This window comes from Tribolium madens, unplaced genomic scaffold (genome assembly GCF_015345945.1).
Source record: "Tribolium madens isolate multiple individuals breed KSU strain unplaced genomic scaffold, Tmad_KSU_1.1 Scaffold_96;HRSCAF=242;Tcas5.2_LG5, whole genome shotgun sequence".
NCBI classification, from domain to species: domain Eukaryota; kingdom Metazoa; phylum Arthropoda; class Insecta; order Coleoptera; family Tenebrionidae; genus Tribolium; species Tribolium madens.
This window is the reverse complement of record NW_025401068.1, coordinates 2,879,281-2,897,933: the sequence shown is the minus strand read 5'-3', so window position 1 is coordinate 2,897,933 and position 18,653 is coordinate 2,879,281. Positions and strand designations below refer to the sequence as shown.

General features: G+C 29.0%; 1 protein-coding gene across 5 annotated transcripts in view; it reads left to right on the top strand.

The window, feature by feature from the left end:
* Positions 1-18,653, top strand: part of LOC123012530 (retinal guanylyl cyclase 2) — a 61,005-nt gene that overhangs the window by 3,061 nt on the left and 39,291 nt on the right. For 4 of the 5 annotated variants that reach the window (XM_044410532.1, XM_044410531.1, XM_044410530.1 and 1 more), the window contains exons 2-4: positions 5,050-5,316; positions 14,025-14,173; positions 14,234-14,354. In XM_044410532.1, coding sequence (XP_044266467.1) covers positions 5,118-5,316; positions 14,025-14,173; positions 14,234-14,354 — 469 coding nt within the window. In that variant the 5' untranslated portion in view covers positions 5,050-5,117. The remainder of the gene's footprint in view (positions 1-5,049; positions 5,317-14,024; positions 14,174-14,233; positions 14,355-18,653) is intronic. The other variant, XM_044410533.1, reaches the window with a different exon arrangement.

Here is an 18,653-nt window from a genome sequence, read left to right as displayed (position 1 = left end):
TAGTAAGCTCATGTGAGTGGAAGAAAACAACAATAAATTGTTGTTGAAATTTTGAGGTTAGAATTTCTACTGGGCAAAAATGCCTAAATACGAGAGTAAAACTACAATTTTGATATTAAAATCAGTAACCTGTTGTATTTAAGCACAATTTCTTATAAAAAGTACATTTTCCTGTTAATTTTGCATTAAAGTAAATAAGGAAACTTGCGTACCTATTTCATGTTTTTCTGGTCTCTCACTCTCACTTGCTTCTTTGTTTCATAAGGATAACACACTAGTTTTCAAGCTCTAAAATTCATTTATCGGTTTGTTAATCTGTATCAGATCGAAGAAAAAGTTGAGAAGGGACAATACCTGTGAAGAAGTCGGTTCATCAGGAATTTCCAGAATGTTTCAAAATAATTTTTGATAATTGTTGATAATAATTAACGATTCTGTCTCATTATATTCGTGTACAACCTCTTCAGCGAGAAAAATACTGGAAACTAGCAAGTTATGTCACCCACATCACAATCAATGTCAAACGCAAAATTACAGTAGACCAGCTATTTTTTAAAATACTGGCCAAATTGGTATTATTTTCGTAACCTAGCAACGGATATAATTTTTCAGTCACACATTGAGGTGCCCTTCTGGGATTGGTGGATTTAAGAGTCTAATAACTTTCTTATGCAAGCAAAAATTACTTCTTCGGCTCCACTTTTTGGCGACCTATTGCCTCCGGCATTGGACATTTTTCTCTGGGGCGGGAGTTCTGGCGCAGCCTGTATAGTAACAAACGTTTCAAATTATTAAGTGCATTAGGCACAAGGTGGTGCAAAATGCCAAATTGTGCTCTCTTTAAATATTCATATTTTAAAATTCACGCTGCTTAGAAAAATTATGAAAGCAAGTCTGAGCTTCTATTAACGTTTTCTATCACCATATAAGAGATTGTTCGACTTTTTTATGTCACCGTGTATATAAAGTAAGTACAGCACCTAAGCAAGGATAATGGAAATAAATACATTATTAGATATTTCTAACGCGTAAAATAAGTACAAAAAACACGTGTTTTTTGCACCCAGATATATTACATTAGCAGCGACAGTGTAGAAAAGAATTACACGAAAATGTAGAGAGAAACTAACTTAATTACCTAATTAAATTTCTCATCAAAAGTCTGTTGTCTGCCTTGACGTATATTATGTTCTAGAAGTGTCAGATTTATCTATACAGTAATAAAATCTTTAGGTAGAAAAAGTTTTAAAAAAATACATTTTCTTTCTTTATTTTTCAATTAATTAAAGAATTTTTTTTTATGAATGAATTTATCTATATTTCGTAAAGTTGTTGGCGCTATTACTAACTTTAGAAACACACCTATGTGGTTTGAAGTTAAATTAATTTTATTCTTTAGAAGTTAGTTTCACTGTAGGTAAATTACAATAATATAGGTGACTATTTAAATTGTTTAGTGTTTGTAATTAATTAGAGAGTTAATGGGACATGTATACAGCATTAGTTTGTTCTCGCTAAGAATCTTTGCAACTGTTTTTTTTTTCAAATTTATGTTTTGCCCGGAAATGAGCATAAAATACACACAGTTAATTGCAAAATAGGATTATAAACCTCCATTTCCTGTATTAAATTTAATTTAAAGCTTTTAATACATTTTATATTAATGGAGATTAAAAATATAGTAAAATGCGATCAAAGTGCTGCAGCAACATATACATCTTAAATTTAATTTTTATTATTAGTAAAATTTATTTGTAAACGAAAAATTTTACGACTGCTTTATGTTCAATTTTTATACCCAACTTTTCGATTTATTACACATAAATAAAATCAACTGGTGTATTTCGAACTTCAAGTGTTTTCAGGTTTTAACACAGAGAATTGAAATTCGAATCACGACTGTAATATAAGACGTAACGGATGCAGATCAGAATAATTCTTGAAAATATTCTAAAGTTCATCCAGGTTTTCTAAAAACTGCAATTTATTTTATTTCCCAAGTTGCAAGAACTAATGCAAACTCTACTCGACGAAATGACTTGGTTTTAAAATTATGTTGTTAGCATCTTGAGACAGTTTATTAATTATTATTGAACCAAGCCACAATGTTTGAACGATCGTAATCGGAGACCCGACCCTCGTACATTATAAATGAATGTTGTCGTTCAAAGTAACCTAAAAGGAAAGCTTATGGAAACATAACCAGGAAGGTAAATTATAAAACACGAGAATTATTGTTTATTAACAAAAGACTTTTCCAAACCCAAATATTCAAATTTTCCTTTGAAATTATTATTATACAAATTATTTACTTTGCTTTAGGACTTGGTTGAATGAGAGTATAAAAGGGAGTTGGATATAATTAATTACATTTTGCTTTTTCATAACAATAAATTGGGTTTAAAACGTTTATTTTATTTATTTCTAAGAATTAGAAATTATAAAGTTGGGGGTGTCCCAAGTTTTAGCGCCGGCGCAAAAATAAATATTTGTAATTGATTAAAAAAGAATTTTGATAGTGTAAGCGATAGATTGAATACACTTTAATTTGATGTTTTGATATAGTACAAATAAAAATTTTTAGCGTATGGCAGGGCAGTGAGACCTTAAAAATTAAATTTGGAGAAAAAAAAAATAATTAACTGGAATATTTTTTACAAGATAAAATTATTTAATTTTTTTCTGTGGTAGGTATTTGTGAAAACAGAATAACGATAAAAATGATAGGGTTTGAATAATTAACATTTAATATTGAAAAAGGTCCGCAATGACATTTATGACGTGCCTGGGCTCTATTGTGAAGCCTCCGCTCAATGCATTAGCAGCATATCTCAAACTTGGCTATAAATTACCAGAATTCCCAATTTTTAATATTGAAATGTTAATTACTCAAAATCTATCATTTTTTTCATTATTAAATTTTTACAATTACCACCAAAAAAATCAAGGAATTTTATCATGTAGAAAAGATTCCAATTAATTTAAAAAAAGTTTTTCCAAATCTGGTTTTGACATATGCTAAAAATTTTGAACAATATTAAAGCATCAAATTGAAGTCAATGCAATTTTCTATCGTTTGCACTAGCAAATTTTTTTAAAATCAATTAGAAATATTTATTTTTGCCGCGGCCCTAAAATTTGGGACACCCTGTACAATCTGCAATGTTAAAATCAACTTTTATTTTATTTTTCTATTACAGTAAAATGTACTAGAGGGTTGAGTAAGTGCAAGATTAGAAAACTCTTGAATAAGTTAGACTAAGCTGCGTTTATTCGTAGGTATTACTCCACATCTCTCGCTTTTCCTTCAAAGAACTTTTCAAGACAATAATTTTATTATAATATCCGTTTCATTCTGTTTAGCGTGCGAAATTCTGCTTTTGTATCCCAAAAGTGTCGTTGTTCGTAATGGTAATATTATTTTCTCAAAACGAAAATTTTGTTATAGTTTCGCTTTGTAGTCAGCTTAAATTATTCACAGGGAGGAATTAAAACTTTTTCAAATATGTGCAATGCTTTTTTTATGTTGGAAGTAATGAATGAAAATTTTACATTTTAGATGAAGCTTTAAAAGCTTGCTGCTTCGCTTAAATGGGTAGTTTTAGAGAGGTAAAATCATTCACATGTTATTAATATTTGTTTTACTAGAGTTGCAAATAAGCCATTTTTTGGTAAACGCTTTTGATAATTACTAATATGAATTTGAAATATGCTCGAAGGTGTTTTCCGGAATATATTTACTGAATATGATGTTGGATTCGACTTCATAAAAAACAGTCAATAAACTGATTGTAAAAACAAACAAATTACATTTACAACAGGCAATACATGGTTTAATTTAAACGTCTACAACTTTTTTTACTTAATAACTTTTATTTCAGGTTTGTCTAGACGAAAACAAAACAATCTTTAACTGCTGAACATAAACTCGTTGATTTAGTTTAGAAAAAAGGGAGAGTTTGCGGCGCAAAAAGCATTTTTGTAAAACTTTAAGTTCTTTCAGGTTAATAGAAATTTTTTTACGAATTAATTCCATCAAAATGTTTTATTTTATTTCAGTTCAGAAAAAAAAGACATATTTTAAATTTGGACTTTTCTTGTAAATAGTAATTGATTGGGTGCCGATTCGCTGAAATATATTAACTTGAGCACCGAATTTCTGCCAGCACTTGATAAACACAATGTTCCCCTGTCAGGTACACAAGCTGCCATTCCAACAAACTTTGCCAGTCCCCAAACACTTCGAAACTCGATTTGCAGCAAGATCCAGGATCCAGACCGTTGTCAGGATCCCGATTCTATTTACAACAATTCCTTGGTGAAATTCTCTCGGTGAATTCACCATTCACGAATAAATTTGAGAAATTAAATGTTATAACTTGACGAATGTGGAACGTGCTTAAGTTGGAGTTTTGCACCAACAAGGAAATTAGTGAGCGTCAGCGAATTTTGAACACAATCTATCCCTACGCAAAGGAGATTTTTCAGAGTGGACGAAACTGTTTTAAACTTGACAAATAGACTTTTGAAACAAAATCCTGGAGTTTTACGGCCGAGTGGAGACCACCAAACGCTATTTGGATAATAAATACTTGTCTTGCTGACAAAGAGAATAAATTTTTAAATTTAGAGGGTTTTATTTTTACTACTGTTAGTGCAAATTCTAGAAATATTTTAAATAAAAATGTAAGAAAAAAAACGCGCTAAATTTATTTTTTTCTTACGATTCGAAATAGCTCAACATCTATACTAAATTATTTTTTTAATAAATTTACGGCATTGAAGGGTTAAAGGTAAAAAATACTATAGAAAAGTTTTCTGTTATAACAGAGGCGCTAATTTTTTTGTATGTTGTTTAAACTGTTAACTTATTGTTGGGTTTATTTGTAAATTGATGAAAGTCCTTCGGTTAAACAACTCCGTTTTGTCTCGTTAGAATGTTTTTGCACCCTAGTCCGGAGACCATTGTTTATCTAAATTAGTTGCATGAATGATGTTTTATGTATTTTCAATTCACCCAAATAATATGATGAATTGTTCCTATTACAGATATAAATTAACGATGAAATTCATTGCCTGCTTTTGCAAATATCACGAGACAGCCTAAGCAAAAATGCATGAGGCACACCGTGCCATGCCTCGTTGAGGAACGTGTCATGGCAGGCCTGCTGCTATTGGGGTTGCTGGCCTGCGCCCCCGTGGCTTCTTCAGAAATCCCTCTTCTTATCCTTTCTGAACTCTGCTACTATCCTCTCAACATGGATTACATTGATCAAGAATTAGGAAATTTCACTCTAAAAATCCTGCCTCCGGAAGGTAAGAATCTGATGAAAAAACGCACGCACAATTTCTATCTTGTATTACAAAAAAATAAATGTTGGGTAGAAATTTTTCCCTTACTTTTAAAACAGTTTGAAACAAATTTTCTACTACAGGTTGTATTTTATTTAATCGCTGTTTTATTTGGGAGATAAATTTCAAGGCAATTGGCTTCATAGCTCTAGAAAATTAAATCATATATTTGGAACACCTGTAATTCTCTCGACGTTAATAGAGTTTATTGTAATGACCCTAAATCCGTTGTAATTTTCAAAATGCTACGTTTACAAAAGGCTCATTTTGCCTAAGCTTTTACCAGATTTTCCCTTGTTTTATTGTGAAAGTTAAACCGAACTCTTTAGAATTTAAGCTTCTTGCAGTTTTATTACATCTGCATTTTCACTTAAGTGATGCTTTAGGAGACTTAATTTTCACTTATTTTCACAGATCTGGGAACATTTTACATTTTTAAAATGCACGAGATGCGAACATAGATTTATCTGAAAGCTGAAAATAACAATTACTGCATGTGTGTAGGGGTAGAAGTGTGCTATTAATTTTATTTAAATAAATAAACACAGATTTATAAAATAAAAAAGTGAAATAATGATTAAGTAACTAAGTGATTAATTAATGTTGTTAATACGAGAAATCAATGTCAATGTAGGCAAATTTATCCTAATTAATTTTCTTATCGACCAAGAAAAATAACGTCCGACTGGAGCAACTAACGAGAAACTTGTTCGTCTCTAAGTACTTAGTTGCAACTACCGTTAATGGTGCTTTTAGAAACTCATAAATCATTTTGGCGGGCTTTTGATTTATCCATCTGGAGATCCGAATATCTCTGTCGATTACCAGTTAGAAGAATTTGCATTATGGAAGAATATTTTTTATTTGAAAAGAATAATTAATTATGGCAATCCAAAGTATAATTACGTGCTAATTTGACGATCTTTTTGTTTACAAAATTAATTTTTCTCTCTTGAATCTTGGAAATGATAAAGTATGTTGGTGATGGTTCTGATTTCGTTGTATTTTGATGCGAAAAGGGTGAGCAAAATACAGCTATTCAAAGGTAAAATGTTTTGATATTATGTGTCAAATGTTGATGAAGTCATGGGTAAAATTGATAAACTTAATGTACACTCGGGCAACTTTGGGGAGTTATAAAGACAAGTTTGTCATTCAGAAAATCAGCTTCTAAACTTTGGCATAAATGTCTCTGCAATAATTTAACTTCTGTGTTAATTTTATTTTATGACTTAATAAAAAATAAAAACATTATTAATTAAATTTACAAGAAAAAAAAGCATGAATGACTTTCAGTATTATTTATTAAATTGCTATCTTGTCGCATCCACTTTAATTAACTTAATTAAAAATTTCAAAAACAAACAAAACATTTGTTTTAATTAAAAAAAATAATTAAAACTTTTTAGTTTTTTCGTTTTTATTTTTGTAATAATGGTATTGTTTAGAACGATATTAGATTCTCTTGTGGTTCTTTGGTCGACAAAAACTCAATCGGTTTCTTTTGCTTCAGTAACGATGGTTCATAAACAACACATTTTTGTTACGTTTCCCAATATTATTTTTAACAAAAATTTTTTTCTTGAATCTTTTTGTGAAACGTGTTATTAGCCATTTGCGTTAGTTATTGATTAAAATGCAATTATTGTGTTTGTAATCATTCAACTCAATTAAAAAAATATTCAATTGGGGTCGTGCTACATTTATGAAATGTGAATTTTTATTGAGCTTCAAAAAAGTACATCTAGTCAAATGTTGCATTAAATGCATATTTGTAAGAAACAAATTTTTACGATTTGAAGAGTTTAAAATCTCGTAAATGTCTACAGTTTTATTGCTTTTGGATGATCACAGAGCTATTTTCTTCTATTCTGAGAACAAATTCTCTTAGCTCTAATGTGTACTTCCTCAAATAAACTTTTTCATTTAGAAACCCAGCTCTTTATGTTATTTACACGGTTTGTTTTGTTTTTAACTGCTTAATAAATCTGAAGTATTTTTTCACTACGAGTTTGGTAAATTTTAGCAAACAAATTTTATTACGTAATTGATATAATAAATGTCGAGCACGGCATAAGTGATATTTTCTATCAAACAATGAGCATTCGAGGAAATAATAATCGTAAAAAGATTTTCTGTTGTCGGAATAATTTACATTTCTAGACACATTTGAACGGCTTTCGTAAAATAAGAAGATAATTTTGCCAGATATAAATTTCACTTCTCCGAGAACTTTAGTCAAATTTTTGGAATAGATTTTGAATCTAAATTTGTGAAAATTTTACTTTATGAGTACGTATAATTTGTAGATAGACAGTTAAATGGCATTCAAGTGCGACCTTCAACTACTTCTTGCAGTTTTGTTGTTTGTTATTGATCTATTGGTCGCTAATAATTCTAAATAAGCTGGTGCGCAGTTACTAAGAGATTGATGACACACTTTTAACCGGAGTTTTTAAATTACGTGCTTTTATTTTCTGACACTTTTTATCAAACGTACAAATAATATTTTTATTGATAAAAACAAAAAGCTTGAATTGGCGTAACATGTGGTCGTACACATAATAATGATTTTAGATAAAAGAGTAATGTGAGGGTTTTCTTTTTAGAGAAAACTCTTAGAATAATAAAGAAAAAATACAATTCAATTGAGGAACATCTCTTTATCTTAGATAGGTGTTACTACAATGATCTAAGCACTTTGTAAAAAAAATAATTTTTTGTTAAATAATAATGATTTGTTATGTTTTTTTTAATGCTAAGCAAATGTTGCAATATCCATTAGCAGAAAAATTTGTTTTTCAAAAGGTATTAATATTAATTATTGCCATATTTTGAGAAAATCTTAAAGTACTATTTGTATCTCAAGTAACATGGCAAAGTAATTTAAATGTAATTAAAAATGTAAATGTAGTTTGAATTAAATTAAATTAGTTTGCTATTTTTCATTATCGAGTCTTTTCATGGATTTCAAGAGGGTGTTACACTTTTAAAAAAGGTTTAATAACTAAAAAAAAATAGTTAATTTTATTTCTCTTTGGTAATGTAATTCTTATACTTTTAAGCTTGTCCGACTTTAACACTCGATATAAAAGCTTTTAACTTTTTGTAAAAATTGACTTATGTATAGGATTATAATATGTAGAAGTTACAGAATGAAAATTTTTCTATTGTAGAATAATACTGTATGTTTTAGTTAAAGCAGTTTATACATAAATACATTATTGTAGAGGTAACAATAGTAATACTTACATCAAAGTACATCAAAACATTTATAATTAAAACTTTTCAATGTTTAACATTATACAAACAAAATATAAGAAACTTAAAAACAATACAAAAGTCTTGTGCTCTGTTTTGAATTGCTTTGTTTTTCAAACTAAACATAGGGCTATGTTAAGACTTAAAAAAATGTCTCTGTGTACACTGTGTCAATTTGAAAACTTACAATGGGCATATCTTTCAACTGAAAAAGTTATTAACAATCACTCAAAACCGTTTTGGTGGTTCCTAGGGGAAATCAAATGACATGGAAAGTGACATCTACCCACCCTTGAATGTAATAAAAAAAATCAAAATTTAAAGTCTTCGTTATTGAATAATTGGAAAACCGGCTTTACTAAGTAGGCTGTTGTATGACATTTTTGAAAATCGCTTGTTATGAGCTTTCCAACAATGTATCACAAGTAGGATCGTGTCATTTGAGTCATTTTGATTCCTCCTAAGAACCGCCGAAACGGTTTTGAGTGATTCTCAATAACTTTTTTAGTTCTAGAGATATTGCCGATTGCAAGTTTTAAAATTGACACCCTGTATGTAACTTTCTTGCTTAGATTATAGGCAAACTTATACAGGGTGTTCGTTCCAAATCGCTCCTGCTGATAACACCTAAACTTAATTCTTTTTTTCAAAAAGTAAATATTTAAGTAATAATAATCATTCTTGGCTTTCTTGATAAATGTATTAATTTTTTTTACCACATCCGGTGTTGCCGGAAAAGCTACCAAATTTAGTTCTTCAAAAGAAACATCTATGTTTTTTTTCCTTCAAACAATAATAATTGACATGAAAAATACTGTAAACCACTATTTATTACATTTTGTATAACACAATGCAATCAAAAAACATTTTAAATCTTAGAGTTTTATAAGGAAATTGGTCGCGGAGCCTGATAATTAGTTTTAAGGTATGAATAAAAAAAAATGCTTGGATTCAGTTTAATTGTTGGTTTGACAAATCTAATTTGTCAGTTGATGAGCGAGTTCTGGAAACTCTTGGATTTTCTTCGACTGATAACAGAACATTCAGATTTCTATTTTCTTGTTCTTTTAGTAAACCTGTGGTTCTACTTTAGTTTTAAGAAGCGAATCTATTCGTCTCATTTGTTTTTCAATTCGACTAAATTTCCAAAGATTTGGGTGAACTCTATTTGGGTATTTTTCTCTATACTGTCTTTCAGCTTCCGCTCTATTTTTATTGCTCTTAAAAAACACTTTAAGCTGATCTACCAATTTGTCGTAATTAATATCATCCATTATTCAAGTTCACAATAAGATTTATTTATTACTTTGTCAAACTAACAATTAAACGGTATCCAAGCATATTGCTTTTTTCATGAATACCCTGACAAGTAAAATCCGCCTATGTTGCAAAATTTGCAATAAAATTCAAAAATTTAATTTGTTTTTTGAATGCATTATGTAAAGTTAAATGTAATAGTGCTTTACCGTATTTTTCATGCCAATTATTATTGTTTGGAGCAAAAAAACATAGGTGTTCCATTTGAAAAACTAAATTTGGTAGCATTTCCGGCTACACTGTATGTGCCAAAAAAATTTCATGCATTTACTAAGAAAACGAATAATGAATAGTATTACTTGAAAATTTAGTTTTTGAAAAAAAAATGTAAGTGTAGGTGTTATCGGCCGAGGCGACTTGAACCGAACACCCTGTATACAGTGTGGCTCCGGCTAAGAAACGACTGTAAAAGGTTATAAAAATCCCAATTAAAATTTTTATTTTTTGGGTCCTGTTTAATTAAAGATCAAATTTTAGTTTTGTAAAATCAAGTATTATTGTATAAATTTTCTAAAAAACTAGTTTTTTTTAGAGTAGTGCTTTTTACAGTAAAGTACAGTAATACAGTAAAGTTATTAAGAAAAGTTGTTTAGAATCAACATTTAAGCTCGTATTTATTTTTTTTTGAGATAATTACTTTTTATTATCAGAAACGTCAAAAATTTATTTAGTACTAATAATCTAAATGTAAATTTTATTTATTTGTAATAAAAGAACTGTTAAAAAAATTCTTTGATTTGTTAATGAAAAAATGAAAAATTGGGGCTAAGATATTGATTCTAAACAACTTTTCTTAATAACTTTTTGTCGTATTTGTCACATTCTTGATTTTTTAAAAGTAAAATTGTGCTAGAAATTACTCCTAGTATTTAACCAAGCAAGGCTAAATCCCAAAAAATTAAAATCTAGAATGTTTTATCTTTTACAAGAGTTGTTTCACCTATCCGGGAATACACTGTATATTACAGTGTTTTTCCTTTCTTGTAATACAAATAACTATTAAATATGCCACGTAGAATAATCTCTTTTCTATTACCCAACATGATTTTTTCACTCGTATCGTGGTCAAAAACTGTGTGGTCAATCACAGGTATTTTACATGTTTTTGGTGTTTTTGTGTTTTTTTTTTTTGGTACTAATAATTAAGTAAAATAATAGCATTTTACATATTCTACTCTATAAACAGTATGACTACTGTAAATACAAACATTAAAATAATTTGACGTAAAACCAATTTTTTGCTTTAAATAGAAAAATTAAGTTAGCTGGCCGACCATTAGCGGATTTATTTACGCTATGTTTTAAATATAAAGTTTTCCAATTAAAATTGCTAAAGTTTCAAAGCTTTTAAGGAGAAAATATTAAGCGTAATTTATTTGATTTTCAGAACTTCTTACATTAAATATATTTTAAACTAATTTATGATTCTAAAAGTTAAGTAAAAATTTAAACAATAAGGGCTATTTTGTAGAAGCAAATTAAACTTTATCTAATTTAAAATTAAACCAATTAGAGTTAAGTTGAAAGAAATACGTGTTTTTTGCCCGGCGCATCCACCATTTTTGAAATTAAAAAAGTTTTTGCGTTTTTTATGATTAGTAATCAAAAAATTGTAATTGTTTATTATTTTCGTTTTAACATGTAGTATAAATAAGATTTTTTAATTAAAAAAATTTTAATGCTTTTTTTTTAAATTTTTTTGATATATAGGCTGTATTATGAAAAACGCCCCAAGCCATAACTCCATTATTTTTAAAGTTATGACAATACTTTTTAGAACAAAGTTGAATATTTTTTGACATCTATCGTTTAGGATAGATTCTAAATTAATGCTGTTTTCTGTTTCACCGGAAATCACATCAACTTTATTTTTTTTAATGGAACACCCTGTATATTTTACCACTTTTGGATTCTTTGTTTAATTGTCTTTTAACAGGTTTTAGTACCATATGCCTAAAACTAACCGAGAGAGTTAGATATTCACCAAATAATGTATTTATTAAAGTAGGCAGTGAAAAACAATAAAATCAAGTAATGTTGACAAATATCATTCCTTTGCATTTTTTCTTACTGTTTTTATACTTTTTAATGTTAATCATGGATGATAATGTGTTAACAGACATATTTTGAATAAAATAAAAATTGTGGGAGAGCACTATGCTTTTACACTGGGTGATTTCTGATGAGAGACGTTCCAAATCGTTGAAAATTTAAGCGACTTAAAGAAAATTTGAGAATGTTTTGGGCTTTTAAAAAACCCAAATTAAAACATCTCCAATTTCAAAGAGATACAGATTTAGATAGGTATTGAAGAAAATGCAAGAACGTGAATTTAAGAAATTGCAAGTAACTTTGGCTTATCGCACGCAACTGTTCTAATTTGGGTTTTCTAAAAACCCCAAACATCCTCAAATTTTCTTCAGGTCGACGAATTGGAACTTCTCTTATTGGAAACCGTCCGGTGTAAAGGCATTGTGGTCTCCAACTATTTTTATTGCTTTCAAAATATTCTTGAATCATGTCTGTTAACACATTATCACTAGAACACCAAAAAATATAAAAATAATAAGAGAAAATGCAAAGTAATAATATTTGTCAACATTACTTAATATTATTGTTTTCCACTGCCTACTTAAATAAATTTTTAATTGACTCATATCTCACGAACGGTTGGTTTTAGGCACATGGTACTAAATCTTGTTAAAAGACAATTATTTCTGGTGAAACAGAAAACAGCATTAATTTAGCAACTATCCCAAACGATAGATGACAAAAAATGTTCAACTTTGTTCTAAGAAGTATTGTCATAACTTTAAAAATAATAGAGTTATGGCTTGGGGCGTTTTTCATAATACAGCCTGTATATAGTATCTAGGGTAACTCATAAAATTAACTGAATATACTTATCAAATTAAAGAATAGTTATTTATTGTAAGAGTGTGTTAGGTAGCGTTTTATCCACGCAAGAATGTTTAACCGCGATAACCTCGGTTCGAGCGGTTAATTTTCTTAAGTGGATAAAACGCGTCTAACACACGACTGCAATATAACGTTTTATCCACAATCACAGGCCCAAATTATTCCAAACTTAATTAAAAATTAAACTGACATTTAAACGTCACGCCAAATGTGCTTTCGGTTAAACGTAGTAAGTTGTTACGCGGTGCGCTGGTTACTAACAGTGGAATAAAGTTACTTTATTCCGCTAGTGAATAAAGTGGTACTTTATGCGCATCTAAAATGTGGAATAAAGTCTTTTTATAGAGTGATTATGGTTAAAAACTTTATGTAATTGAGAAAATTGAATAAAATTAAACTCGAAATTAAATGTTTTATGAAAAGGCATCAAATTTATTTTTGTTTAAAAATAAATTAGTTAAATAAAAACTGAGTTTTTTTTGCATTTTAGCACATCTACCATTTTGGCATTCTTATTTTAAATGTATTTGTTAAATATTTTTTGCAGTTTTTTAATTTACTGTGTTTTAAACTGGATGAAAAAATTCAAGTATAATTGAATAACTGAAAATTTTAAATTAAAAAAGAAAACACACCTGCTTTTGCTACCCTACAAAATGATTAAGCGAACAGTGATCTGAAATATTATAAAAAAGATTTAAATTGTGGATAAACTAATTTTTAAGTTCAGTACATGAAAAAAAAATGAGTTGTCACAAGGAAATTTTCATTAATAACCGCGAGCAATAACTGACAGTTTGTAAGACTTATAATTTATTATCTGATATAATATTACAAAAGATTTATGATGACATACCTGATACTACGTAGTAGTACGTTTAAAGTAATACCTGTTTAGACGCTCTAGTTGGAGGTAAACAGTTACAGAAGCAGAGCAAGCAATCAATCAACAGTGTGCATATAATGTCGAATATAATATTATTCAAACAATCTGCATGGAAATTTGATACGTTGGTTTATGTGAAAAAACATTTCCATTATAAAAAAAATAAATTTTTCTATCATAAAACGATCCCGACCTAAAAAACCTGGAAGGGTTAATTAAAATGAAAATCCTCTAGTTTTTGCTGTTTCGTTTTAATTCCAAAGATGTTTTAGATCGGTTTTTGTTTCAGATGTTTGTGAGGACCCTTCCAAGCTGCTGCACATATTATCAACAAGTAAGGCTCCTCTTTTGGGGTCGCTTAGTTCGGAATTTTGTTCCCCGGCTTACATTATCGCAAATTTTTATAATACCACTCTCGTAACCTGGAACTGTCCAAAGGTAAATACTTTAAACGTGATATTTACGTTGAGTTTAACTCGGTGTATTTTCTGTTCACAGAGTACAAGAGGAATCGATACTCGAGATTTAAGACTTGCTCCCTCGATTCCTACAATAACTACAGGATTTGCGAAGGTTGTGGCTAACATGAAGTGGAAATCAGTCGCAATTGTTGCCAGCAGTAAGTTCGCACTAATTAATTAATAGTGTTTGAATTAGGTTTCTTGTTATAACTTTGACAGTTGATAATTTAAATACTTTCTGAAGTACTCAACTGAAACCTCGTGACTATATTAAAAGACAAAGAGAGCTGGCAGACCTTTGTGGTTTTTATTTTTTTATTTGTGTCATAACGAAACGAGCTTTTTACGGTCGGTGGTTTTTAAAAATTCAAGAGGCAGTAAAAGTGATACAAAATAGTTTCCTGGGAGTTTTTTAAGAAAGTGCCGTATTTAGAGAGACTCTACATTTTTTATTTTTTGGCAGATACGAGTACATCTCAATTACGGCTAGCAGATGCTGTAGATCACTGTCAAATTGAGCACGCAAATGTCTGGGGGGTTTACAGCAACATGTTGACTTGGAAAAGATGCAATTTCAAGTGAAAAGTGTGCAAATTTGCAAGATAAATGAAATGTCAAATTAAATGTCTAAACACATCCGTGCTAAGCACAATAAAAATCTAATAAAGTAAAAAATCAATTTGTTTTTTTCACACTACGACTCTTTGCAACAGAGCGAGAAATATTATTTTTTCGCTGTATTGAACATTGATTATTCCAAATGATCGACGTTATTTACAGTAAGATGTTTCGGGGTTAAAAAATGTCTCTGACAGTTGAAGATATTAACGATCGTTTTCTAATACGTTTACATGATTGTGATGAGTGGTAACAACTTAAATAGAAAGGAGTTAAAAATTTTTTTTTTAATATCTATAATTTAGCACGTAAGCCACTTTAACACAAAAACTTTTAATGAAAAGAAGTTTTTTCAATATACAGTAGGTCCCAGTGAGTTGCTAAAGTCTATTATTGATCTTTAAATATAAAAATTTTAAAAATTATATAGGATATTATTAGATACTATACATATATTTTCACTAATTGGAACATTTCAAAAAGTTTTTATATTTTTTTTAATTAAAAACTCAAAAACGCCAAAAGTAACTTAAGAGAGGCCCAATTTGCTATAAAATTTTATCAACAAACTTGCTGTATTTCACTACTGAAACAAAGGTAGAGTTTTTATTTCGAGGTTTGTTAATTGAAAATTAGTTACCTTTATAATATCATTTTATTATTTATTAAATTTATTTAACAATCAAAATTTTAACCTCCTCTCTTCTGGACGTTTCAAAGTATTTTCCTCATACAATAACGATATTGTGGTTACGTAATCGTTGGGAGTAAGTTTGAGACAACAATACATAAGAAATTTACAAAATTTTTAGGGGAATAGGTTTGAAAAGAGGCTTTTTTGTGGAGACGAAATTTTCAAACAACTGTTTACAGTTTTTTAATTTTTTCGCCAAAACGATAACATTGAAAATCAAGAATATTATTAAACTCTAGTTTGATTTTTTATCTCAAAGACGCATTTAATAGTTTTTCTAAAAACCACCCTAAATGGGTATTTTACTCTCTCAAAAATACCTTTGTTTTAAAGCGAGAGTGATCAGGCCCCTATTAAAGTTGAAAATTAGATCAGAAAATCAAGAATATTATTAAACTCTAATTTGATTCTTTATCTCAAAGAGAAATTTAATAGTTTTTTTAAAAACCACTTTAAAACGGTCTTTTAGTCCCCCAAACATATCCTTGCCGTTTAAAGAGATGTAAGGCACACATTTTAACGATTTCTGATACACGTGATATTGACCAAAATTCTGAAATTTTCTATTATGACGTCAGGGAGATTTTAATATTTTATAATCTTTTTCTCGTTAATCACAAACTATTTTCAAAAATCAAAAATAAAAATCAAATATTTTTTTAAGTATAATTTCAGAAGGCATTTTTTCCAATAACGGCCAAGTGACTGTTGTTGTCACAAGGTTTTATTTTATAAAAAAAGCTGTAACTAATGAATTTAATTATTACTATTTAAAGTATTCATTTTTACACCATTTACGTGTAAAAAAACTGCTAATATTATAAATATGTATTAGTAAAAAAAAATTACAATTGATTTACAGTGTTTACGGTCTTGAGGATTAAATTTAATAGAGAGGAAGTGCACGAAAGAAAAAAAAAACTAATATGATATTTAAAACAAACAAAGCTTATACATTGTTTCTTCCAACACATAATCGTGTGTTTTATTTCATCAAGAAATAATTAAATTTTACTTTGAATTAAATGAAATTGACATTAAATGTGACAGCATTGACAGCTATGTCATTCGTAGTGGATTGTCTCCAAGATAATAATGGTACGCTCAAAATTTATACTTTGTGATTTTGCAGTGCAGTGAAGAGTTTAGTTTAAACCCAAATAACTCGAGAACGATACATTTTCGCGATATGAAACAAAAGTACTTTTTTTATAAAAAAATAATTGGGCTTTCGATTTTTTGGCATCAAAAATACTTGTTAATAGAAAACTAGAAAACAAGACTTTCGTTTACACCATATCAAAGAGTGTCTTTTTATCTCTTGACGTGCAATGTTTTATAATAATCGGATAAACAATATCAAAAATATTTCCTTGAACAAAAACATGATTAGCCCGTCACACCAAACTTTTATTTAAATTTTTATTTTTATTTAAATTTAAATAAAAGTTTGGTGTGACGGGCTAATCGTGTTTTTGTTCATCGTTTCCATACCAAGAAGATCCAAGAAGAAGAAGAAAAAAATATTTCCAAAAACTCATTTTTCATACCGATTTTTGGTAAGCTGTAATGTTTCTATTTTTTAAGTTAGGTCAGTAAAAACTGTGCTCTCTATTCTCATTTTCTCTTTAAGTGATAAAGACGGATTAGTTAACACCATATTTCGCTTCTGCAAGTTAAACTCCCATAACATAAACTGTTAATTCAACTGTAACTAATCGGATAATGATGTATTTTAACAATAACAATATCCTCTTATCGCAAAGTGCATAAGTTTAGCGTTTAAACATCTATTCAGTTACGACTCTACTAAATCCACTGAAATAATTTTTGGCGGCTTTTAAGGAAAATTACTTACTTTTTTATGTGACGTATTAAATTTTTTGTCATTAGATTTTTTCTACCAGGGACGAATGGTGATTTCAAGATTTATCCACCAAATTATTGCCTTGTCTGAGTAAACCATTTTAGTCGTAATTTATAATGAATATCGTTGTTCTGTCTCTAGAGGTTTCAACATTAAAGGAGTCGAGTGTTGGTTTGTTAATGGTATATGTACTTGGTTTACAAAGGGTGTTGAGTGTAATTTTTGGCAAACAAACCAAATTATTTATTTTTATATCAAAATTAGAATACTTACTTAACACTGAGCTTAAATAAAATATCTGCCGTTTTAATTGAAATTCGTCAGTCTCATCTTTTGTGGTATTTAAAAAAGCAATCCCACTTTGCATTCTGTCAACTCCGTCTGTTAAAGCACTCACTGACCTGAACGTGATTGACGCTTTGTTGTAGCCAAGTTTTCAGCGAAATGACGCAGATTTCGGTTGTATTTGTGTCGCGAAACGTTTTCATATCAATTTAAGAGCCATTTGTCTGTGACTGTTTTGTGAAATATCATATTTATTTTATGCTCGAGTACCACAAATCCTTTTAAGTCTTATGTCATTTTGCTTAAGGCGCTTACATCTTGATATGCAAAGACGACGTTTTGCTAAATTAAAATTGTATTACTCGCTATTTTTATTAACAAAGAGACATTTAAGTTTCTTTAGATCAGTGTCAACCTTAAAGAAAATACCCAACGGTAATAATTATTAAAGCTCTTTCGTATTGATACCTTATTTTAACGCCGTAAAAAAGCTCGTTTATTTTCCAAGCGAATGAAATTTTGTAAATGAGAGGTGGGTGCGATTTTATTACCTTTTAAATAGTTTTCGCAAAATTGGTGGCATACCAATCAATCGGAAAATGTGGTTTCAATTTCAGAATGCAAAAAGTTGGACCATAAAAAATTGTTTTAATTATTTTTCTGTTATCCTAAAACTAGTTTTCTTTCAATAAGTTGTCCGGAAGTATCATATTACGTTTATTTTCGGTCATTCTCCTTTAATAAATACTGTTAATGCTCTGTAATTTAGTAACAAGCAAACTTCTTTCCATTACGACTTAACTTCTCTCTTCTTTCTCCTATTTAGAGATTTCGTTTGATTAACAAAAACTAAATCAATAGCAAGCCTTTTGCAATGTTTTTTTCCTAAAATTACTAGAACTTTGAAGCAGTTTTAATTAAGAGCTTCTGGTTTATTGTAATGTCAAATGTAAGTTAAAATCAAAAAGAGTAAGTTGTTTAAATTATAATAAT